Source organism: Nomascus leucogenys, chromosome 18 (assembly GCF_006542625.1).
Source record: "Nomascus leucogenys isolate Asia chromosome 18, Asia_NLE_v1, whole genome shotgun sequence".
NCBI classification, from domain to species: domain Eukaryota; kingdom Metazoa; phylum Chordata; class Mammalia; order Primates; family Hylobatidae; genus Nomascus; species Nomascus leucogenys.
In genome coordinates this window covers 91,809,234-91,833,126 of record NC_044398.1, presented here as the reverse complement: position 1 = coordinate 91,833,126, position 23,893 = coordinate 91,809,234, and the positions used below count along the sequence as shown (strand labels likewise).

Here is a 23,893-nt window from a genome sequence, read left to right as displayed (position 1 = left end):
ACCTCGTGATCTGCCCGCCTCGGCCTCCCAAAGTGCTGGGATCACAGGCGTGAGCCCCCGCGCCCGGCTGGATTGGGCTTTGTTTCGTGCATGTCTTTGGCCGTGTTTTTACCTGCAGCACGGCCAGTGCTGTTGCGAGAGGTAGGGTATGAGGATTTCCTTGAACCCCCTTTTTAGGGCCAGAGGTTGGACTCCTGGGGAATTCATTATCAAGTCTGGCTGTACACAGAGGTCCCCTCTGTAGAAAAAACATGAGTTAGGATGGTCCAGTACCTTTATTCCACAGAAGGGGAAAGTGAGGCTCAGAGAGGGACAGTGTCTTGCCCAGGGCCACTCAACCAGGCAATGGCAGAGAAACAGTTGGCTCCAGAGCTCCTGACTTGCCAGCCCCATGTACCTCCACCTGGATTCCAGTAGCCAGTGTTTGTTGAATGACTGAGTACAAATAAGTGAGAACACATTCCTAACCTGTTAGGAACACAAGCTCTGGAGCCAGCCTGCCAGGGTTTCATATCAGGTTCTTCCTTGCACAAGCTGTGTGATTTTGAGCACATTCTTTGACTTCTCTGAACCTCAGTTTCTTCATCTGTAAAATGGGTACAATCATTGTGTCTGCTGTACAGAGTGATCAAGAGGCTTAAATGAGGTAACGTGGCCAGGCATGGTGGCTCACGCCTGTAATCCCAGCACTTTGGGAGGCCAAAGTGGGCAGATCACCTTAGGTCAGGAGTTCGAGACCAGCCTGGCCAACATGGTGAAACCCCGTCTCTACTAAAAATACAAAAAAATTAGCTAGGCGTGATGGCAGGTGCCTGTAATCCCAGCTACTTGGGAGGCTGAGGCAGGAGAATTGCTTGAATCCGGAACGAGGAGGTTGCAGTGAGCCAAGATTGTGCCATTGCACTCCAGCCTGGGCAACGAGCGAAACTCCGTCTCAAAAAAAAAAAAGTGAGGTAATTTATACAAAGACTTAAAACGGTGTCAGGTACACAGTAAGTGCTGAATTAAAGCTGACTTTGGCTAGGTGCAGTGGCTCAAACGTGTAATCCCAGCACTTTGGGAGAGTAAGGAGGGAGGAGCACTTGAGCCCCAGGGTTTGAGACGAGCCTGGGCAGCATAGTGATGACCCCATGTTTACAAATAATTTAAAAATTAGCCAGGTGTGGTGGCATGCACCTGTGGTCCCTGCTACTCAGTAGGCTGAGGCAGGAGGATTACCTGGGCCCAGGAGGTGGAGGCTGCAGTGAGCTATGATCATGCCACCGCACTCCAGCCTGGGCGACAGAGCAAGATTCTATCTTAAGATAATTTTTAAATGAAATTAATGACAAGGACATGGTGGGGGGCTGCAAACAGATGTTTTCACAGGGAGTTCACAGTCCTGCCAGTGACGGAGCAGGCCTCCTTCTTGGTTTATTGAAAGGTCGAGGAAGATGTGGATAATTCATGTCCAGGGACCTGTAGCCAACAGAAGAAAGCCCCTGCCTTCCCCTACTCAGAGCTGCTCTAATACAGAAGCCACAAGCCACATGGGGTGACTGAGCACTTAAATGGTGGCTTAATATGAGTTGAGACGAGCTGTCAGTGTCAGTTATACAATGGATTTCAAAGATGCGGTATGAGCAAAGGTCCTGAGGCAGTTTACCTGGCATGTCTAGGAACAGCAAAGCAGTGAGTAGGAGATGAAGGCAGCGATGTGATCTTGTAGTGTCTGTTTCTGTGTCTGTCACCCCACTTGACTATTGCTTCCTTTGGCAGGGGCTGCATCTGCCTTGCACGTCTCCATAGCCACAGGGGCTGGCACGGCATCTGGCATATGGTAGGTGCTTACTACATGTTTGTTGAATGAATGAATGGATGTTGGTGGTAACTAAATGCAGCTGAGTTAAACTGAGCCCAAGGAGAGAGAGGACCAAATGCCTGCTGTAGTGGACACTGGTGTGTGCCTGGGTCCTCCTTCTAGACAGAAGCAGTCACTCCCCAGCTGCTGGGAGAGCTGGTGGCTGATGGTTTGTGCCCAGCTGAGTCCCTCTCTGGGCATGGCCCCCTAGACCCCCTCACCCCACGGGACAGCACACCTCCAAAGACTGGTGAATATGGGGTACAAAAGCCTGGCCCCCTTTTCCCCAGGCAGGACAGCTCTACTATGCTATTCCAGCTCCAGAACTTTCCCCAGGGATGACTGAGGCCTTTGTTGCGACTGCATCGCAGCTCAACTCCTCTGCCTGGTCCTGCTGACCTCACTCCCACGCAGGTGCTGCCTCCAAGAGCACTCCTCAATAAACCTGCTCACTCATCCACGGACTTCCCTGGGAACCTGACTTGTTACTCTTCTCAAGCCATAACCGTGTCATTCATCCGTTCATTCAATAAATATGCACTGAACAGCTATGCCCCAGGCATTGTTTTGGGATCCAGCAGCAACCCCAAACAGACCAGGACTGTTTGTGTAGGGATATTGGCTATCGAGTTTTTAGATTTCACCAAGACTGAATCTCATCATCTCCAGCCCCACCATGGCCATGCCACCCTTGGGAGGCCTGGCTGCTTCAGCTCCCTAGAGTGGCCCTTAGAAGGTGTGGACAGGTGTGGGGACAGGAAGGGAGCAGACCCAGGAGCCCAGGTCTGTGGAGTCAGGCAGACCTAGGTTTGAATTCAGCTTAGTGCTTTTTTGCATTTCCCTAGTGACTAATGATATTGAGCATCTTTTCATGTGCTCATTGGCTTTTGTATATGGTGTTAGTCCACTTTTGTTGCTATAAAGGAATACCTGAGGCTGAGTAACTCATAAAGAAAAGAGGTTCGGGCGTGGTGGCTCACGCGTATAATCCCAGCATTTTGGGAGGCCGAGGTGGGTAGATCACTTGAGGTCAGGAGTTCAAGACCAACCTGGCCAACATGGTGAAACCTCATCTCTACTAAAAATACAAAAATTAGCTGGGTATGGTGGTGCGTGCCTGTAGTCCCAGCAACTCGGGAGGCTGAGGCAGTCAAGCCACTGCACTACAGCCTGGATGACAAAGTGAGATTCTCTCTCAAAAAAAAGAAAAAAGAAAGAAAAGAAAAGAGGGCTGGGCACGGTGGCTCATGCCTGTAATCCCAGCACTTCGGGAGGCTGAGGTGGGAAGATTACTTGAGCTCAGGAATTCGAGACCAGCCTGGGCAACATAGCGAGAGCTTGTCTCCATTATAAATAAAAACAAAAAGTTAGCTACCAAAAATTATGTGGCACGCACCTGTAGTCCCAGCTACTTGGGCAGCTAAGGTGGGAGGATCGCTTGAGTCTGGGAGACTGAGGCTGCAGTGAGCTATGATCACGCCATTGCACTCTAGCATGGGGGACAGAATGGGACCCTGTCTCGAAAAATAAAAAAAAAAAAAGAAAAGAGGTTTATTTGGCTCACAGTTCTGCAGGCTGTACAAGCATGGCACTAGTATCTGTCTGGATTCTGGTGAGGCCTCAGGAAGCTTTTACTCTTGGTGGAAGGCAGAGCGGGAGCAGGCATGTCACATGGTGAGAGAGAAGGGAGGAGGTGCCAGGTTCTTTTAAACAACTAGACCTCAGATGAACTTACAGAGTGAGACCTCATTGCTGCAAGGACAGCACCAAGCCGTTCATGAGAGATCTGCCCCCATAACCCAGACACCTCCCACTAGGCCCAACCTCTAACACTGGAATGATGTCACATTTCAACATGAGATTTGGAAGGAAAAAAAACATCCAAATCATACCATATACCTTCTTTGAAGAAATGTCTGTTTAGGTCCTTTGTTCATTTTTAAATTGGTTTTTTTTTGTTGTTGTTGAGTTGCAAGTGTTCTTTATTTATTCTAGATACTAGACCCCCATCAGATATATGACTAGCAAGTATTTTTTCCCATTCTGTGAATTGTCTTCACTTTTTGGATAATGTCCTTCGATGCACAAAAGTTTTTACTTTTTATAAAGTCCAATTTATTTTTTTCTTTTATTGCTTGTGCTTTTGCTGTCATCTCTAAAGATCCATCACCAAACCCAAGGTGGTGAACATTTACCCTTCTGTTTTCTTTTATAAGTTTTACAATTTTAGCTCTTATATTTCGGCCTTTGGTCCATTTTATATATAGACAGAGAGGTTGAACTTTCTTCTTTTTCTTATTGTTCTGGCATTATTTATTAAATGATTATTTTCCCATGGAATTATCTTGTTGGCCCTTGTTGAAAAGCCATTGGGGGCTGGGTGCAATGGCTCATGCCTGTAATCCCAGCACTTTGGGAGGCCAAGGCAGGCAGATCACCTGAGGTCCAAAGTTCAAGACCACCCTAGCCAACACAGTGAAACCCCATCTCTATTAAAAGTACAAAGATGGCTGGGCGTGGTGGCTCACGCCTGTAATCCCAGCACTTTGGGAGGCTGAGGCAGGAGGATCACCTGAGGTCGGGAGTTCGAGACCAGCCTGACCAACATGGAGAAACCGTGTCTCTACTAAAAATACAAAATTAGCCAGGCGTGGTGGCACATGTCTGTAATCCCAGCTACTAGGGAGGCTGAGGCAGGAGAATCGCTTGAACCTGGGAGGTGGAGGTTGCAGTGAGCGGAGATTGCGCCATTGCACTCCAGCCTGGGCAACAAGAGTGAAACTCTGTCTCGAACAAAAAACAAAACAAAACAAAAAAACAAAGATTAGCTGGGCGTGGTGGTGCATGCCTGTAGTCCCAGCTACTCAGGAAGCTGAGGCAGGAAAATCACTTGAACCTGGGAGGCGGAGGTTGCAATGAGCCAAGGTCACGCCACTGCACTCCAGCCTGGGTGACAGAACAAGACTTTTTCTTGGAAAAAAAAAAAAAAAAAGAAAAGGAATAGATGTATGGGTTTATTTTTGGATACTCATTCTGTCCTCTGGATCTGTAGACGTCTGTTCTTATGTCAGTACCACACAGGTTTCATTATTATAGGCTTAGTGCCTTTTTGAGCCTCAGTTTTTTTTCTCCTATAAAGGGAGGGAGGGCAGAAGTAGGTCTCTGGCAGGGGTTTGTGGATGAAATGAGCTGGAATACATCATAGCAGCTAGCAGCGTGCTTGGCCTGTAGTTGTAGTGGAAACATTACTGTTATTATCATATCCAAGATGTAGGTTGTGCTTAAAGACTCCTCCAGAGAGCTGGAAATGTGTATCAGTCAGTTTAGGCTTTAAAACAAAATGCCATAGACTAGGTAACTTACAACGGAAATGTATTGCTCATAATTTCTTTTTGAGTTGGGGTCTTGCTCTGTTGCCTAGGCTGGAGTGCAGTGGTGCAGTCACGGCTCACTGCAGCCTCCACCACCTAGGCTCATGTGATCCTCCCACCTCAGCCTCCCAAAGTTCTGGGATTACAGGTGTGAGCCACTGTGCCCAGGCTGCTCATAGTTCTGGAGGTGGGAAGTCCAAGATCAAGGCACTGGGAGATTCAGTGTCTGGTGAGGACTCAAATTCTGGCTCACTGTGTCCTCACAAGGTGGAAGGGGCAAAAGAGCTCTCTGGGACCCTTCTTAAAAGGACACTAATCCCATTCATGAGGGCTCCACCCTTATTCATGAGACCTAACCACTTCCCAAAAGACCTACCTCCTAACACTTTCACACTGGGAATTAAGTTTCTTTTTCTTTCCTTTTTTAAAATTTCTTTTTACATTTTTCCCCCTTTTTTTTTTTTGAGACAGAGTCTTGCTCTTGTCGCCCCGGCTGGAGTGAAGTCGCACATTCTTGCCTCACTGCAGTCTCCGCCTCCCGGGTTCAAGTGATTCTCCTGCCCCAGCCTCCTGAGTAGCTGGGATTACAGGCACCCACCACCACGCCCAGCTAATTTTCATCTTTTCAGTAGAGATGGGGTTTCTGCATGTTGGCCAGGCTGGTCTCCAACTCCTGAGGTCAAGCAACCTGCCCACCTCAGCCTCCCAAAGTGCTGGGATTACAGGCGTACGTCACCACGTCCAGCCTCTTCTAGTTTTTTGAGCCTATACAATAAATTATAGTTAACCGTATACAGTGGAACATATGAATTTGGGAGGAGAGGGCACAAACATTCTGTTCACGCCATGGCAGTGTGCCATGGATAGCAGACATCACCACTGGTGCAGAGGGCCCAGGAGTGTCAGTCATCAGGGACTGAGGTTTGACTTAACCCTATTCTACCCATGCTCCCTTGAGCCCAGCCCTGGGCCTGTGTGAAGTGGAGAAAAAGGGGCACCAGAGGCCAAGACACATCGGCTTTCACGTGACCTGGTGATACTCTGTGAGTGAGAGAGCAGGAAGCTTGCTTGTCACTGAGTGGGGGAGGGCTGGGCTCCAGAATCATTCTAGAGTCTCACCCCCAGACCTTCCAACACAGGAAGGCTATGCTGTGGCCCTGGAACCTACAGCTGTCCCCAGATGTTGTGTTATTGAAAGAACTGTGCAGTGAACACCAATCACCCACCATGTGGATTCCACAATGAACAGCTGACTCTAGTTGCCTTATCTCAGTTCTAGCCACCTATCCTTCCTTCTATCCACCCATCCATGCACCTTATTTCTTTTCTTTTTTTGTCTTTTGAGATGGAGTCTCGCTCTGTCACCCAGGGTGGACTGCAGTGGCACAATCTCAGCTCACTGCAAGCTCCGCCTCCTGGATTCAAGTCATTCTCGCGTGTCAGCCTCCTGAGTCACTGGGACTACAGGTGCCCACCACCACGCCTGGCTAATTTTTTGTATTTTTAGTAGAGACGGGGTTTCACCGTGTTAGCCAGGATGGTCTCGATCTCCTGACCTCTCGATCCACCCGCCTTGGCCTCCCAAAGTGCTGGGATTACAGGTGTGAGCCACCATGCCCCGCCCAGAACAACCCCTTTTCTTAGTGCAGTAGGGTTCTTTGTTTCTGGAAACCAGAAGCATTTTTGGCCTGATTGGCCTGGGAACTGGTGAACGGGCAGATTGAGGATAAAGCCAAGGCCTACAATTCCTTTCACCTTCCCTTTGTCCTCACTGGTGCAGGTGGCAGGAAACCCCCTTCCAGGGATCTTTGATCTCACTGGGAAGCTGGAGCTCGGGGAGGCTGGCACAGGGGGTTGCTTCAGGCCTGAGTGTGAGGGTGATGGATTGTGGTGTGGGGGAGGGGGGATAATCCTCCCTAGAGGGGAGGCTTACCCAACATGTGTCAACAGACCCCAGTTGTCTGCTCATGACTGTAATTTAAGATGCCCATTTTGCAACTCCTGGAGCTGGTGAAACACTACAGCCCCTTGGCTATTTTGCAGGAGATTTAAGGAGCTGCACATTAGTGAACACGCAGGCTGCCTTGGTGCCTGGAGCAGAGGTCACGTTCTAGAGAGAGTTTGCAGATTGGAAGCCTGGGGGACAGAGTCAGTCCATGGATGACTTTCAGGGGCACATGGTTTGTTTTTGTTCCTTTGTTTCAGAATTGAATTCGTTGCCAGCATTTTTTTTTTTAAACCTGGAAATTATACATGAAAATGTCTTGAGCCGGGCGCGGTGGCTCACGCCTGTAATCCCAGCACTTTGGGAGGCCAAGGCAGGTGGATCATCTGAGGTAGGGAGTTCGAGACCAGCCTGGCCAACATGGTGAAACCCCATCTCTACTAAAAATACAAAAAATTGGCCAGGTATGGTGGCAGGCACCTGTAATCCCAGCTACTTGTAAGGCTGAGGCAGGAGAATCACTTAAACCTGGGAGGTGGAAGTTGTAGTGACTCGAGATCATGCCATTGCACTCCAGCCTGGGCAATAGAGTGAGACTCCATCTAAAACAAAACAAAAACAAATGAAAAAAAGAAAATGTCTTGAAAAATCAGATCTAGTAACAATGGGCCCACAGTCCTGCATGACAACCACCGGCTGAGTGTGATGGACCCCTTTTGTCGGGACATCAGAAGGCCCGTTTGCCCCTGCTACACCAGGGTTACCTGTCTGTCTGCTGCTGACAACTTAGTTTGAGAACCCAGGCTTTACTGGTAAGATAGACACAGACACAACTATTTATGGTTCAAAACAGAGGGCAGTGAGTATTGTAGCTTAGGACAGTGATTCTCCATAGAGGTGATTTAGTACCCTAGGGGACAGTGGCAATGTCCGAAGACATATTTTGGTTGTTGCAACTTGAGGAGGGTGCCATGGCATCTAGTGGGTGGAGAGCAGGGGTACTGCTCAACATCCTGCAGTGCACAGGACAGCCCCCACGACAAAGATTATCTAGCCCCAGTGTCAGTAGGGCTGAGGTTGGGAAACTGGATTAGGGGCGCCAGCAAACTGGCCTGGAAGGAAGAGGTTAATTCCAGTCGTGGGGCTCAAGAAAGGCTCCGTGAAGAGAAGAGGTCTTGCTGGTGAGCAGGCACTTGATGACTGAGCCAGGTTTCAACTGAGAGTGATTGAGGGGGAGGCATGTCAGGCAGAGAACAAACAACACAAGCAAAGGTCTAGAGGCACCTTTGATGGGTGGAGGTGGGCGAGAGTGTGAACAGTGAGATGGAGCCTGTGGTTCAAGATACATGAAGTTTGGGGTCAGATGGATTTGGGTTTGAGTTCTGACTCTACCACTCAGTAGCCATGTAGCTTCAGGCCTGTCATTGGCTTGAACCTCAGTTTCATCATCTGTAAAATGGGGATAAGAAATGAGGTTATGTAGGGCCAGACTCATCTATCCCCAGTCCTCCATTTCTACTCTGTGTCCCAGCCATTCTTAACTACTGGCAGTTTGCTACATGCTTCTTGCTTTCTCTCCCCTGTCTGGCCCCTCCATGTGCAGTTCCCTCTGCCTGGAATGCTCACATTCTAGATGTGTGGATTACACCATCAAGGTGATATAAACGCGGTGCTGACATGCTAAGACTTGTGTTTTGAAAAGATCACTCTGCCAGCAACATGGTGTTGGGCTTGTGGGAGCGGGGACAGGGAATCTGGAGGCCAAGGGAATGATGGGGGATTCCCAGGCTCATACAAGAAGCCTGGGAGCTTCTGCCTTCACCCTAACTCCCTTCCCCATGACTTCTCTGTCCTTAAGGTACCTTGGGGGAAGGTCAGTGGGGACCCACCAGGCATGAACGGGTTGGATTCTCTCTTGGTTAATGTTCCTGCTCCCTTCTCAGCCTAGAAGACTGGTTACTTCATAGGTCAGGGTTGAGGTGTTGTATTAGTCTGTTCTCACACTGCTGTAAAGAACTGTCCAAGACTGGGTAATTTATAAAGGAAAGAGGTTTAATTGACTCCAGTTCCGCAGGGCTGGGAGACCTCAGGAAACTTACAATCATGGCAGAAAGGGAAGCAAACATGTCCTTCTTTATGTGGCAGCAGGAAGAAGTAGTGCCAAGCAAAGGGGGAAAAGCACCTTATAAAACCATCAGATCTTGTGAGAACTCACTCACTATCAAGAGAACAGCATGGGAGTATCCACCCCCATGATTCAGTTACCTCCCACGGGGTCCTTCCCACGATATGTGGGGATTATGGGAAGTACAATTCAACATGAGATTCGGGTGGGGACACAGCCAAACCATATTAGGTGTAGAGGCCAAAACCTCATAGAGGCTACTGAGAGTCTATGGGCCAGCCCTCTAGCTTCCTTAAGCCTCAGTTTCCTCACCTGTGTAGAACAGTCTTTTCAGGGTCTGTGGGGGTACATGGGATACTTCCTACAAAGTTCTTACAATAGGACCTGGCTCAATTTTATAAAAATGAAGCTCTTGGCCGGGTGCAGTGGCTCACACCTGTAATCCCAGCACTTTGGGAGGCTGAGGCGGGCAGATCACAAGGTCAGGAGTTTAAGACTAGCCTGGCCAGTATGACGAAACCCCGTCTCTACTAAAAAATACAAAAATTAGCCAGGTGGGTGGTGCACACCTGTATTCCCAGCTACTCAGGAGGCTGAGGCAGGAGAATCACTTGAACCCGGGAGGCGGAGGTTACAGTGAGCTGAGATCACACCACTGCACTCCCACCTGGGTGACACAGCGAGACTGTCTCAAAAAAAAAAAAAAAAAAAGTCAAGCTCTTGCTGAATACTCTGTGAATGCCTGGTACTGCAGGAGGCCCTGGGAACTCAAAATCTCTCTTAAGAACTGACCTTGACTTTAAGGATTGCCTGATTTAGGATTTGTGGACTTTGCTGACTGGGGACATCCAATTTTTAGGGAGAGATTCCTGGGAATTTTATTTGAAAGATGCGCACAAAGATTTAGCTTTTACGGGTGGATCACGAGGTCAGGAGATCGAGACCATCCTGGCTAACACAGTGAAATCCCGTCTCTACTAAAAAAATACAAAAAATTAGCTGGGCGTGGTGGTGGGCGCCTGTAGTCCCAGCTACTCGGGAGGCTGAGGCAGGTGAATGGCTTGAACCCGGGAGGTGGAGCTTGCAGTGAGCCAAGATGACGCCACGGCACTCCAGCCTGGGCGACAGAGCAAGACTCCATCTCAAAAAAAAAAAAAAAAAAAAAAAGATTTATCTTGTAAGTAGGTCCACAGTGGCTATCTTTATAAAGTGAAAAATTGGATATAGCCTTAATGTCCAACTATAGCATATTGGTTTAATATGTGATAAGACAAATCGAGTATTATGCAGTCATTCAAGAGGAAGCAGATGGATATTTGCTGATACAGAAAGATGTTCGTTAAGTGAAAACAATATACAAAACACTATTTGTGTATCAGTAATAAGCCAGGCGTGGTGGCTCACACCTGTAATCCCAGCACTTTGGGAGGCCAAGGAGGGAGGATTGTGTGATCCTGGGAGTTCCAGACCACCTTGGGCAACATGGTAAGACCCTGTCTCTACAAAAAATACAAAAAATTAGCTGGATGTGGTGGTGCACTCCTGTAGTCCCAGATACTCGGGAGGCTGAGGTGGGAGAATCACCTATGCCCAGGAGGTGAAGGCTGTAGTGAGCCGTCACTGTGCCACTGCACTCCATCCTGGGCAACAGAGACCCTGTCTCAAAAAAAATACACATACAGACACACACACACACACACACACACACACACACACATATTTTAAAGCCTAAAGGCTAATATACCCCAAAATTAACAGTGGATATCTATAAGTGGCTTTTACAGTATTATTTTCTTATTCTACATTTTTTCCCTTTCCATTTTTTTACAATAAATGTGCATTTCTTTTCTGAAAAATAGCAATATATTTTATTAACCTTAAAATTATTTGATGCCATTAAAATATAAATAAAAATAATAATAAAAGAAAGGGCAAGTTTGCCAGCTCTCCCCGTCTGCCTCCCCAGCCTTATATCCTGACTGGATTCTTGATCACTGCCAATAAACACGGACTCTTAATTCGTTTCAGTATTTACTAACCTCAAAACAAGGCAATGTAAAGATGAATAATCATACTCTGCAGGTGATCTGCATGCACGCCAAACTTTGAGATGCGTTGAAAGAGGAAGTTCTTTACCTCTCTGCCTTCAATTATTTATTCTCCTTTAACCCACTTCCTCCGTTCATTCCTAACTTGAGGGCGTTTATTTACTTTTATCTACGCATGCGCACTCCTGGCTGCTAGAGAAGGCCGCTTCGCCCGCCTTCTGACGTCGACCATTGGCCGGCTCTGCCAGCGCGCTCCTGATTGGTGGCTGCGGGCCGGGCACCGCTGCTTCTCAAAGTTGGCGGGAAAGCGGCGGCTAGGCGGAATGACGGCGGCTGCTGACTCGTTCTCAGGCGGCCCCGCGGGGGTGCGGCTGCCAAGGTCGCCGCCACTCAAGGTGCTGGCGGAGCAGCTGCGGCGCGACGCGGAGGGCAGCCCGGGCGCGTGGCGGCTGTCGCGGGCGGCGGCGGGCCGCGGGCCGCTGGACCTGGCGGCCGTGTGGATGCAGGGCAGGGTAATAATGGCGGACCGAGGCGAGGCGCGGCTGCGGGACCCGAGCGGGGACTTCTCGGTCCGCGGCCTGGAGCGGGTGCCGCGCGGGCGGCCCTGCCTAGTCCCAGGTAATGCCCGGGCCTCACTGGGCGCCCTCTTCCCTGCTGTCCGCCTAGAAGTTGCCGAGGCCAGATTCGATCTCGTTCTTGACACTCGAACGGGGGCGGGGCGGGGCGGGGCGGGTCTGTCCCTCCTCCGGGCTTCTGCCTCTGCGGGTCCCTGCTTGGGTACTCTTGCTCCGGTCCCTCCTTGGTGAAGTTGATCTGATGATAAGCATCACCTGCCGTCCCTTTAACAAATACAGGTTCCTGGGACTCTCCCACACCTAGTGGGAATCTTCTGGGGAGGGACTCCGGCACCTGCGTTTGTCATAAGCCCCCTCTCCCGTTGATATCCTTGTTCTCTATCAAGTGTTGGGAAATGCTGTCCTGGGAAACTTCTGCTCATCCTTAACGTCTCAACTCAAATGTACCTTTGTCAGGGAAGTCCTCCCTAGCCCCTAGGAACGGGAGACCCTCCTGTACTTCTCCTTAATGAACTGTTTTGGGCTGTAGCTCACTCATGTTTGCCTTCTCTCTCTCTCTCTCTCTCTTTTTTTTTTTTTTTTTTTTTTGAGACAGAGTCTCACTCTGTCGCCCAGGATGGGGTGCAGTGGCGCGACTTCAGCTTACTGCAGCCTCCACCTCCCGGATTCAAGCTACTGTCATGCTTCAGCCTCCCGAGTAGCTGGGATTACAGGCGTGTGCCACCACACCCGGCTAATTTTTGTATTTTTTAGCAGAGACTGGATTTTGCCATGTTGGCCAGACTGGTCTCGAACTCCTGGCCTCAAGTCATCTGCCCACCTCGGCCTCCCAAAGTGCTGGGATTACAGACGTGAGCCGCTGCGCCCTGCTTGCTTCCTCTCTTAAACCACTGGTGCTCAAACTTGAGCCAGCATCAGCCTCTCCTGGAGGGCTTGCTATAGCTGGGATGGCTGGGGCTCCACCCTCAGGCTTCCTGAGTCAGGAGGTCCAGGTGGGGCTGGATATTTGCATTTCTGACCAGCTCCCAGGTGATGCTGATGCTGCTGGTCTGGGGACCATACTTTCGACTTTTTAAATGTTCTATTTATTTGAGATAGGGGACTCACTATGTTGCCCAGGCTGGCCCTGAGCTCAAGCAATCCTCCTGCTTCAGCCTCCTTGGGTAGCTGGGACTACAGGCCTGCACCACCACGCCTGGTGTTTGGGGCCGTACTTTGAGAACCACTGGGCCAGACCAAGCTACTGGAGGGCCAGAGCTGTGTGGTCCTGACAGCTGTATCCTCAGCATGTGGCCCAGTGCCTGACACATAAGTGCTCCAAGAACCAATTGTCTTGAGTGACAGACACTGGGCATCCATCTCACTTGTTCCCTGCGATGTCAATTGAGCACGTGTTGTACATCAGCCCCCCCATGTGCAGTGTTGGGCTGCAGCCAAGACCCAGATAAAGTCTGCTGGGAGACAGGCGGTGAGTAAATGTCCCAGAGGATCGCTGATTCCTGGGGAGCCATGAGGATGTGCAAGGTGCTGAGTGGCCCGGGGAGGCTTCTAGAGGATGTGAGGTCTAAGCTGAGGAGGTCTGAGGCTCCGTGGGCCTTCCCTCACCTCAGCTCCCTCCCCTGGGAAATCAGGCCAAGATCACTTCGTTCCTAAGGGCCCTTCCTGCTCAGTCTTGGAGTCTAACTAGAGGCAGATAGGTCAGTGGTCTGGCCTGAGCTGCTTTGGACTTGGACAGGCTTAGGTCGAATTTCTGGTTCCACCCCTTCCCAGCTGAGCTGCCTGGAGCACTTTTGTTAACTTTTCTGGACTTGTACTATTTTGTAAAAAGGAGCTAATCATTCCTGCCTGTTGTGTGGATTCAATAAGTAAACAACTGCCTTAATACCATGCCTGGCTCACAGTGAGGGTGCAAAATACCGGGACTTGTTTACTGCCACATGCTCCTCTTCCCTCCCCCCACTGCCTTACCCTTCAGCCTGCCCTCAGCCCCAGCGTTGGTCTAGGACAGGGTCAGCAAACTACAGACCTCCTCTTTTCATGTGTCCTGCGAACTAAAAATGCTTTTAAAATTTTTATTTATTACTATTATTATTTTTGAGACAGAATCTCGCTCTGTCTCTCAGGCTGGAGTATAGTGGCGCAGTCATGGCTCACTGCAACCTCCACGTCCTGGGTTCAAGCGATTCTCGTGCCTCAGCCTCCCGAGTAGCTGGGATTACAGGCTTGTACCACCACACCCGGCTAATTTTTATAGTTCTAGTAGAGATGGGGTTTCAACATGTTGGCCAGACTGGTTGGTCTCGAGCTCCTGGCCACTTTGGCCTCCCAAAGTGCCGGGACTGTAGGCATGAGTCATTGTACCTGGCAGGATTTCACATTTTTAAATGGTTGAAAAAAAACATGACATGTGAAAAGTATATGAAATTCAAGCATCACTGTTCATAAGTTAAGTTTTATTGGAATACATTGGTAATTTACAGCAGGTCTCGGGCCACTGTCCCACCACAGCTAGAATTTTATTTGGGACAGAGACCCTATGGCGGGAAAAGCCCAAAATATTTATCTGGCCCTTTACAGAAAAAGTTTGCCAACCCTTGGCCTTAGCCCTGGCCCAGCAAGTAACCCGTGCTGCTTGGTGTGTTGGTTAGCAGGCAAAGCACCTTGCAGGCAGGCTGGGGCAGTCTCCTATCTGGTCTCAGCCCTGGCATAAGCCTGGCATCTAGTAAATACTTCAGTGTTTGAACCCATGGGCATTGGTGAACCTGTCTGACATACCCACTGGCCTGAATGGCAGCTGGCAGGGGCCATGTCATTTCCTCTTGTTAATTAATACTGAGTCCAGCTTGACAAAATTGAGTCACTGCCATCAGGGAGGCAGGGAGGTAAGCAGGCCACTAAAACACAAAATAACGCTGCAGGCAAGAGTGAGATGGCACAGAGGAGGGACAGCTGATCTAGGTTTGAGGGCTCAGAGAAGGCTTCCTGGAAGAGGCAGCCCTGAAGGATGCATTGGAGTTATCTGTAAGGACCAACCCTCCTGGGTTGCCTGGGACTGAGAAGGTCCTGGGACATGGGACTTTCAGTGTTAAAACTGGGATGCTTGGGCACCCTCTGTCTGTGTGCAGTGGCAGGAGATCGTGCAGCTCCGTGGAACAGCCTGTGCAAAGGCTTGAAGGGGATAGAGCCGCGTGCCTTTGGGGAGCCTGGGGCAGCGGTGGAAGGTAGGAGGGCTCTATCCTGATGAGCCTCAGGGGCTGTCTGGAAGCACCTGCCTGCTTCAAGATGGCCTCGAACTCTGCTCACTGCAGTGCTGCTCTAGTGCTATTCCTCCACCGCCTCTTCCTCTGGAACATCCAAGAATTTGTTTCCATAAACCTAAGGTGCGTTGAAGGAGAAGCTCTTCCTGCCCTCAAGCTGCTCTCTGTCTGCACGAGAATGAGAGAAACCATGCTTACCTACATCGCGCTTGGATCAACTGAGTTCTGGAGGCAGGAGGTGGATTTGAGAATGTTGACTGCAGCAGTGGGGTGGGGATGGTTTCGAAGAGGAGGAAGCTGGCAGGAGATGGGCTGGAGCCATTGGAATGGTCATGGCAACCGCGGGGTGGGGATGCGGGAAGGAGAGGGAGAGACAGTGGAGAGCTGCTTTGGAGTGGGAGAGGGTGTGGGTAGAACCTACAGGGCCAATTTGTCCCATCGCATGCCTTTGAGTTCATCCGGCTGGCTGTGTGTGCCTTCCCAGTAGAGCTCCTGTTCCCCTCTCTCGGTTGGAATGCCCTTGGTCTTGTTCTTCTCTTCCTGGGCCTTCAGTCGTTCTAATTCTGTGGGTTCCAACCCTACCAGCACTTTAGGCTCATTCAGAGTGGATGGCAAGTGCGTTTTCAGAACTAGCCTCTGTCACGGAGGGACCCAGGTGGAATGTGGGGGGAAGTTCTGAGATACTTGAGCACATTCTGCCTGCGATTGAACAGCAGTATCAGGGGTCAGCTTGCCTGGCTTCCTTCAGTCAAAGCCCCAGGCCCCACGTGCAGTGCAATGAAAGCCTCATGGGGCAGGCAGCGGGGCTGGCACCGGGCCTGTCCTTCCTGCAGCGTTTGGAGTTTTCTTTTACACAATCGGGTTTTGTGTGGTTGCGACTGGCCAAGTTTTGCTTTCAAGGAGAGTCACTTCCCCAAGGGAATGGGAAGAGAGTCACAGTTAATATGTCATTAGATCATCCCGGTGGCAGCCGGCCCTTGTGTGGATTTGCTTGTATGTGCTGGAGGAAGTGGTAGGGATAGATCCCAGCAGTTGGAACAATGGGGCGGGGGGCTGCCTGCCCAGCCGTTTTGGCAATGTGGAGGGAAAATTGGATTGTTTAGTAACTGTCAGAGGGTGTCTGCAGAAAGAGGATGTGTCCTGTGCACAGAAACCAGTCACATACTCTATAGCATTGAGCAAGGAACTGGATTAGAGGAAAGCTGAGGTTTTCTGCCCCTGCCTCAGAGCTGCCTAATTATAACTTGCTCTGATGGGAGCGTCTCCTCCATTCCTTGGGCATGATTACATTTTACATGACAGTTTTGTTTGGCCTAGTAAAATCAGAAACCAAAGAAGATGGCCGGGTACAGTGGCTCACACCTATAATCCCAGCACTTTGGGAGACCAAGGTGGGTGGATCACCTGAGGTCAGGAGTTCAACACCAGCCTGGCCAACATGTGAAACCCTATCTCTACTAAAAATACAAAACTTAGCCAGGCATGGTGGCAGGCACCTGTAATCCCAGCTACTCAGGAGGCTGAGGCACAAAAATCGCTTAAACTCAGGAGGCGGAGGTTGCAATGAGCCGAGATTGCACCACTGCACTCCAGCCTGGGCGACAGAGCAAGATTCTGTCTCAAAAGAAAAAAGAAAAAAAGAACATTACTATGGGCTTTTCTTCTTTTTCTAGGAAAGTATGTGATGGTGATGGGAGTGGTTCAGGCCTGCAACCCTGAGCCCTGCCTGCAGGCTGTGAAGATGACAGACCTTTCTGATAATCCCATCCACGAAAGTATGTGGGAACTGGAGGTAGAAGATTTACACAGGAATATTCCTTAGATAATGTTGGAACTATCGTTAAAAACAACCAAAATTCTGAAACTATTTAGAAGCTTATAATGATGTGGATTTCATGGACATTTTTCAATGCGTATTTTTCAAAAGTTTCTCAGAGAGCCTTGCTTTGGTTGACCAAGGAGTCCGGATGTAGGAATGTTTAAATCCTGGGATACTTCAGTGACACAGCCTCTGCTGCCCCTTGCTTTGCCTGTGTTTGCTGATGAAAAGCAGATGCTTGTGTTTCTTTTTCCTTCCTGGTTTGTGTGTGTTAATTCTCTCTCTCTCAGACACAGAAGTCTCATGTTGCATTTTCCAAATTTTATGAGTGATGATACTTTTTCCATTACTGCTGCGTCCCTGTTTTACAATGCAAAATTTAAGTACGGTCATTGCCCATGGTGATTAAAGTGTGGTTATGGGCAGGAAGACAGACTGTGTAAAAAAGGAATGACATCCTGGCTCCTCATCTTCTTCATCAGCAACTACCATAAGCAGTTTGCAAGTCAAATGGCATTTCCTAACGGCAGGCATGGCGGCCCCTGAAAGACAACAGCTCCCTTTCTGCTTCGGACACTACTCAAATATTTAGACACAGCTCTATCCCTTTTCCTAGCTAGAGAAGGTGATACCTTCTTCCATCACTCAGAGATGTTGAGACGTTTTCAGAATTTCTTGTTGAAATGAAAAACATCAAGATAAAGGACACTTTTCAGGCATTAGCTAAACTTCCGCTTCATAACTTTGGGTGAGACATGGTGAGCCTCCTGGTGTAGAGTTCTTTTTGTCTTTGTGTGGAATGACTTTTTGCTGTGATTGTTTTGAATGTTGGGCTTCTGCTGTCTGCTTAGTACCCATGCCTGAATTTTTTGAGATTGTAAATATCAAGGGAGTTAGATTATGTTCTGACATGGTTGTAGAGTTTCACGTGGATTATTGATATTCTACCTCTAATAAATTTTTAATAGGCTGTATGGGTTTTTTTTTTTAAAACAGACTTTTAAGAAAACAGTTTTAGGTGTTCAGGAAAATAGAGAAGAAACTACAGCGTTCCCATATCCTCCACACTTACACCCCACTCCCAGTTTTTCCAGCTATGAACATCTTTTATTAGGATGGTACATTTGATAAACCAACATGACATTCTTATTAACTAAAGTCTAGTTTACATTAGGCTTCATTCCTTCTCTTACACATTCTCTGGATTTTGCCAAATGCATAATAACATGTATCCACCATTACAGTCAGAATAGTTTCACTGCCCTAAAAATCCGCTGGGTTCCCCTTACTCACCCCTCCCCACCAACCCTGACAATCACTGATCTTTCTTTTCAGTTTTGCCTTTTCCAGAATATCACATAGTTGGATCATACAGTAAGTAATTTTTTCAGACTGGCTTCTTTCATTTACTATGCATATAAGATTCCTCCATATTCTTTTTTTCTTTTTCAACAGTCTCACTCTTGCCTAGGATGGAGTGCAAGGGCACAGTCACAGCTCACCACAGCCTCAACCTCTCAGGCTCAGGTGATCCTCCCATCTCAGCCTCTCAGGTCGCAGGACTACAGGTGCACATCACCATGCCTGGTTAATTTTTTTGTATTTTTTTGTAGAGACAAGGTTTTGCCATGTTGCCCAGGCTGGTCTCAAACTCCTGGGCTCAAGCAATCTTCCCATCTCGGCCTCCCAAAGTGCTGGGATTACAGGCGTGAGCCATTGTGTCTGGACTCCTCCAGGTCTTTTTGCAGATTGTTAGCTTTTTTTTTTTTTTTTTTCAATAAATGCCCATGTTTATTACAAGATAGAAACATGAAGAATTCCTTAGGGCCTTTTTTTTTTTTCTGAGACAGAATCTAACCCTGTCACCCAGGCTGGAGTGCAGTGGTGTGATCTCTGCTCACTGCAACTCCGCCTCCCGGGTTCAAGGGATTCTCCTCCTGAGTAGCTGGGATTACAGATGTGTGCCACCATGCCCAGCTTATTTATTTATTTATTTTGAGTTTTTAATTTTTGTTTGTTTGTTTAAGATCGGGCCTTGCCCTGTCACCCAGGCTGGCGTACAGTGGCGCGAACATGGCTTACTGCAGCCTCAGCCTCCCAAGCTCAAGCAATCTTCCCATGTCAACCTCCTGAGTAGCTGGTACTACAGGCACAAATTCCTGGGCTCAAGCAATCCTCCCACCTTGGCCTCCCAAAATGTTGGGATTATAGGCATGAGCCACCATGCCCAGCCAGCTCATTTTTTTTTTTTTTAATCACTGAATAATGTTCCATTGTATGGATGTACCATAGTTTTATCTAATCCACCTATTGAAGGACATCTTACTTGACTCCAGTCTTTGATAACTATGAATAGAGCTGCTGTAAACATTCATGCCCAGGTTTTGTGTGGGCATAAGTTTTCAGCTCACTGGGGTAAATGCCTAGGAGTGCAATTGCTGGGCCATATGGTAAACCTGTGGTTAGCCTTGTAGAAACTGCCAGTCTGCTTTTGCATTCTCACCAGCAATAAAGGGGGCTCACTGTTCCACATCGTCTCCAGCACTGAGTGTTGTCAGTATCTTGGGTATGCTGTGCTTTTAAACTATTTTCTTTTTAAAGCTGGGCAGATTGGAAAGCAGGCATCGTTTTTGTTGCCCACATGAAGCTTGTTTTGAAATGTTTTATGTCCACAGTTTGGGATTTTTCAGGCAATATTACTGAGCTTTAACAGGAACTTTGCAGTCCTTCCAACTTGAATTTGAGCCCTTCATCTGCCACTAACCTTGCCATGTGACTATGAGCAAGGTACCTAACCTCTCCATTCTTCAGTTTCTTTATCTGTAAAATGCAGATTATGCCCAGCTCATAGCACTGGTGTAAGGAATAAATGAAGATACGTGTATATCACTTTTACATGGTATGTGACACTTAGTAGGCACCAAATCATTATTGCTGGGAGGATCAGTATGTTCTTGCTTGTCTACACACACACACACACACACACACACACACACACACACAGAGAATTGCAAAGATAGTACAGAGAGTTCCCATATACCTGTACCCAGCTTCCCCATTAACATGTTAGTACAGTGCATTTGTTAAAATTCATGAACCAATATTGAATGTTATTAACCCAAGTCTGTACTTCATTCAGATTTCTCTGGGTTTTTCCTAATGTCCTTTCCTGTTCCAGGGTCCCATCCGGGACACCACATTCCATTTCGTCATCGTGTCTCCCTAGGTGCTCTCCCTGGCTGGGTCACTCAATCAGTTGCTTTTAATTGCAGTTAAATTTAATTTTGGTGCGGACAATGAGATCTCTGTTACAGAATTCTTAGGTTAAAACTTAGTCACAATGGCTGGGTGCAGTGGCTCACGCCTGTAATTGCAACATTTTGAGAAGTCGAGGCAGGCTGATCACTGGAGGCCAGGTGTTCAAGACCAGCTTGGGCAACATAGTCCCCTGTCTCTATTAAAAATACAAAAAAATTAGCCAGGCAAGGTGGCATGCACCTGTAATCCCAGCGACTCTGGAGGCTGATGCATGAGAATCTCTTGAACCTGGGAGGCGGAGGTTTCAGTGAGCCAAGATCGTGCCACTGCACTCCAGCCTGGACGACAGAGCCAGACTCTGTCTCAAAAAAAAAAAACCAAAAAACAAAAACAAAAAAAAAGCAAACCTTATTCACAGCATTATTATGGGGCACCCAGTAGTAGCCCCTGAGCTGGATGTGTGGTAGACTCCCAAGATGTTAACCTGAAGTCTGCCCTACTGTGGCGAAACCTGCTTGTGTGCTAGAAAACAGACCCAAGCTGCCGAAAACCACCTGTACCATATCCTGCCCCATTTGTCCTCACCCAGCTTCTGGTAAGTAACGTCCATTGAAGAATGCTAGTTGGGCTGACATGGTGGCCTGAGCGATAATGCATCTCAGGAGTGTGTTGGGGGGTGGAGGTAGGAAAAGGAGGGCACTGTGTGTTTTTTCTGACAGTCCCCTCAAAAATGCTGGTGGCTTGGTCCTGGAAGGGTGTCGCCTCAGCATGTTAGCTGAGCTGTGTGGTTTCTTTGAATAACTTTCACTGTTTCGGCTTGAGTTTCCTCCCTGACATCACCAAATGAAAACAGATGTCAGAGGTTTTGAGTTTCTGGTGCCAAATCCAAGTTGGTTTATCAGCAAGCGCCCGCCGCCAGACAATGGAGGCTGTGTGCTGGGGCAGTGCTGCTTCCCCTTTGACAGTGGCTTTTTTCTAAAACCGAAAATAAGCAACCGAGGCTGTGACTTCACTTTTCTTGGAACTGTTTTACATTACCCCCAAAATGGAGAAAAACCCTCATTTAGCAGCTTTTGGATTGCCAAGTTCTCTAATTCTTTCTGTTGCATATTCTTGTAATGCTCAAGTTTTACTGACAAATTCTTCTGCATCAGGTGAGGCAGGAAGAGGAAGGAATGACCATGTGAAGTAACTGAGCGCTTTGTTGCCTGGCCTGTGGGTGTGTGGTTTCATGGTTGAGCAGAAAAAGCACCTGGAAGACACACTGTGTGTAGAATGCCTTCCAATTCCAAGGGTGACAACCCTGCGATCTGCTGGCCAGCAGATGGGCTAGGGCTGCTGTTGCTAAACATCAGGCTATAGCCGAAACTTACAGAGTAGCTGCCTGCTGCAAAGATAAGGGGAAAAATGCATTTTCAGTCATAATGACCTACATTTAGTAGATATTTTGGTGAGAATTAGAAGATGTGCGAAAGGACATCTTCAAGGGGCCTCTGCCTCCTTGCGATAGGGGAGACAGTGATGTTAGTTAAACCTGGGGTCCAGTCCTGGTCCTGCCCGTTCCTGTCTGACTTTGGCCTTGGAAGTCAGTCTGTTAAGTGGAGACAATTCATCCTTCAAAGGGTGGTACCGGGTAAGTTCTTGGGAACGGAATCAGGTTTCCCCTCCTGAGAGTGGATGTTTGTAGACAGGCACATACGTTTTTCTGAAATCATCTGTTGCTATCTCTGTCCCTGCTGGAGGCGCTTCCAGTGACGTTGTGATTGTGTCTTACTTATCTCAGTATCCCTGCCCAGCATGGGGTCTTATGTAACATACATGGGCAGTCAGTCAATGTTAGGACTGGCTGGGTTTTAGGCTGGAAGACAGAGGAAATATACAAGCAAAGGCACAGTGTCTTAAATTTACACTTGGCCTGCAGCAGTTTTCAGATGAAAGGGGCCCCCTGCTTAGTAGGGCCTTTTGAATTGGGCCCCCTGTGTAGTTTATAGCGGGCCTGAGAGTGTTGGCTAGACTGTTGGGGAGTGCTCTTTAAGTACAGAGGAAAGACTTGGTAAAGACATAAAAGGGCGGAGGAAAAGGAGCGAGACAGCCGAGTCCAAAAAACGATTGATGTGGTTTGGGCAGAATCTGAAATGAGAGTCCTTTGAGACTGACTGAACATCTCTTGATAAAGAATGCAAGTTCAGCTGGGCGCGGTGGCTCATGCCTGAAATCCCAGCACTTTGGGAGGCTGAGGCGGGCAGATCACCTGGGGTCAGGAGTTCAAGACCAGCCTGGCCAACATGGTGAAATCCCCGTCTCTACTAAAAATACAAAAAATTAGCCGGGTGTGATGATGTGTGTCTGTAATCCCAGCTACTTGGGAGGCTGAGGCAGCAGAATTGCTTGAACCCGGGAGATGGAGATTGCAGTGAGTAGAGATTGCGCCACTGCACTCCAGCCTGGGCGACAGAGCAAAACTGTCTCAATAAAATAAAATAAAAAAAAAGAATGCAAATTCAACTAAGAGTTAAGTGCCAGGGCCTGTGCTGGAAGCCGTCTCATGAGTTGCTTCATTTTACTGTCCCAGTACGCCTGGGAGGTCCGTTTCCCATCCCCTTTCACAGCTGTGAAAACTGCAGCCATGGAGATGAAGTCCTTTTTCCAGGGGCATCTAGCTGGCAGCTGAAGAGCCAGGTGGTGAGCCAATAGGTGCCCCTTGTCGTTAAGGACACTGTTGTAGGTGGCCAGGACCAGGCCCTTCCCTAGGGCAGCTCTTCCCCAGGGCAGCTCTTCCCCAGGGCAGCTCTTCCCCAGGGCAGCTCTGGGAGCTGATGGTCTCTACACGGGCGCTGGCCCCCCCTGCTGGTCTGTGCACAGAAAATGGGATGACAACCCGTCACCAGAAAACAAGGGCATAGAATGGAGCAAAGGAACGAAATGGAGCCATGAGAAACTTCACCCCTGTCTACCCAGGAGTTCTGCCCATGAACTTGATATCACTGATATGAACTTGATACCACTGCAAGTGATATTACTGCCAAGTGTAAATTTAAGAGACTGTGCCTTTGCTTGTGTATTTCCTCTGTCTTCCAGCCTAAAACCCAGCCAGTCCTAACATTGACCGACTGCCCATGTATGTTACATAAGACCCCATGCTGGGCAGGGATACTGAGATAAGTAAGACACAATCACAACGTCACTGGAAGCGCCTCCAACAGGGACAGAGATAGCAACAGATGATTTCAGAACAACGTATGTGCCTGTCTACAAAGATCCACTCTCAGGAGGGGAAACCTAATTCCGTTCATGGTGATACCATATTTGTCGTTCATAAAGCCGAGGTGGGGGTGGGGAGAGTGCTGGATTTGGCAACCAGATGGGTTCTGAGGGGCTTGCAGTGGAGCCAGCCCCACTGTTCATTCAGTGGATGACCTTGCGTGGGTTATTTCACTGCCCTTACTTCTGATATCCATAGAGAAGGGATGACGTGGGGTCAGAGAGGTTAAATAATTCGTCTGCATGACTGTTAACTGGAATCCGGTGCTTCAAAGTTCACTTCAGTGGCCTTTCTGTCGCCAAGCACCTGCTGGGTTCCAGACTCTGGATACACGAGGTGAACGAGACACGTGGCTGCCCTCTGTGTGCATGGTATCTTCTTGGACCTCCCATT

General features: G+C 48.6%; 1 protein-coding gene and 1 long non-coding RNA gene across 2 annotated transcripts; one reads left to right on the top strand and one right to left on the bottom strand.

The window, feature by feature from the left end:
* Window positions 1-7,992: 7,992 nt before the first annotated feature.
* LOC115831143 lies at window positions 7,993-11,420 on the bottom strand. Its single transcript, XR_004026671.1, has 2 exons — window positions 11,321-11,420; window positions 7,993-8,605 (listed from the first exon to the last, which is right to left on the bottom strand). It is a non-coding gene; the product is annotated as an uncharacterized LOC115831143 (long non-coding RNA).
* Window positions 11,421-11,637: 217 nt separating this feature from the next.
* On the top strand, window positions 11,638-17,952 carry RMI2 (RecQ mediated genome instability 2). The gene is made up of 2 exons (XM_003269278.4): window positions 11,638-11,947; window positions 16,835-17,952. The coding sequence occupies exons 1-2, from the start codon at window positions 11,653-11,655 to the stop codon at window positions 16,981-16,983; spliced, it is 444 nt and encodes a 147-aa protein (XP_003269326.1). The 5' UTR covers window positions 11,638-11,652; the 3' UTR covers window positions 16,984-17,952.
* The last annotated feature ends 5,941 nt before the right edge of the window (window positions 17,953-23,893 follow it).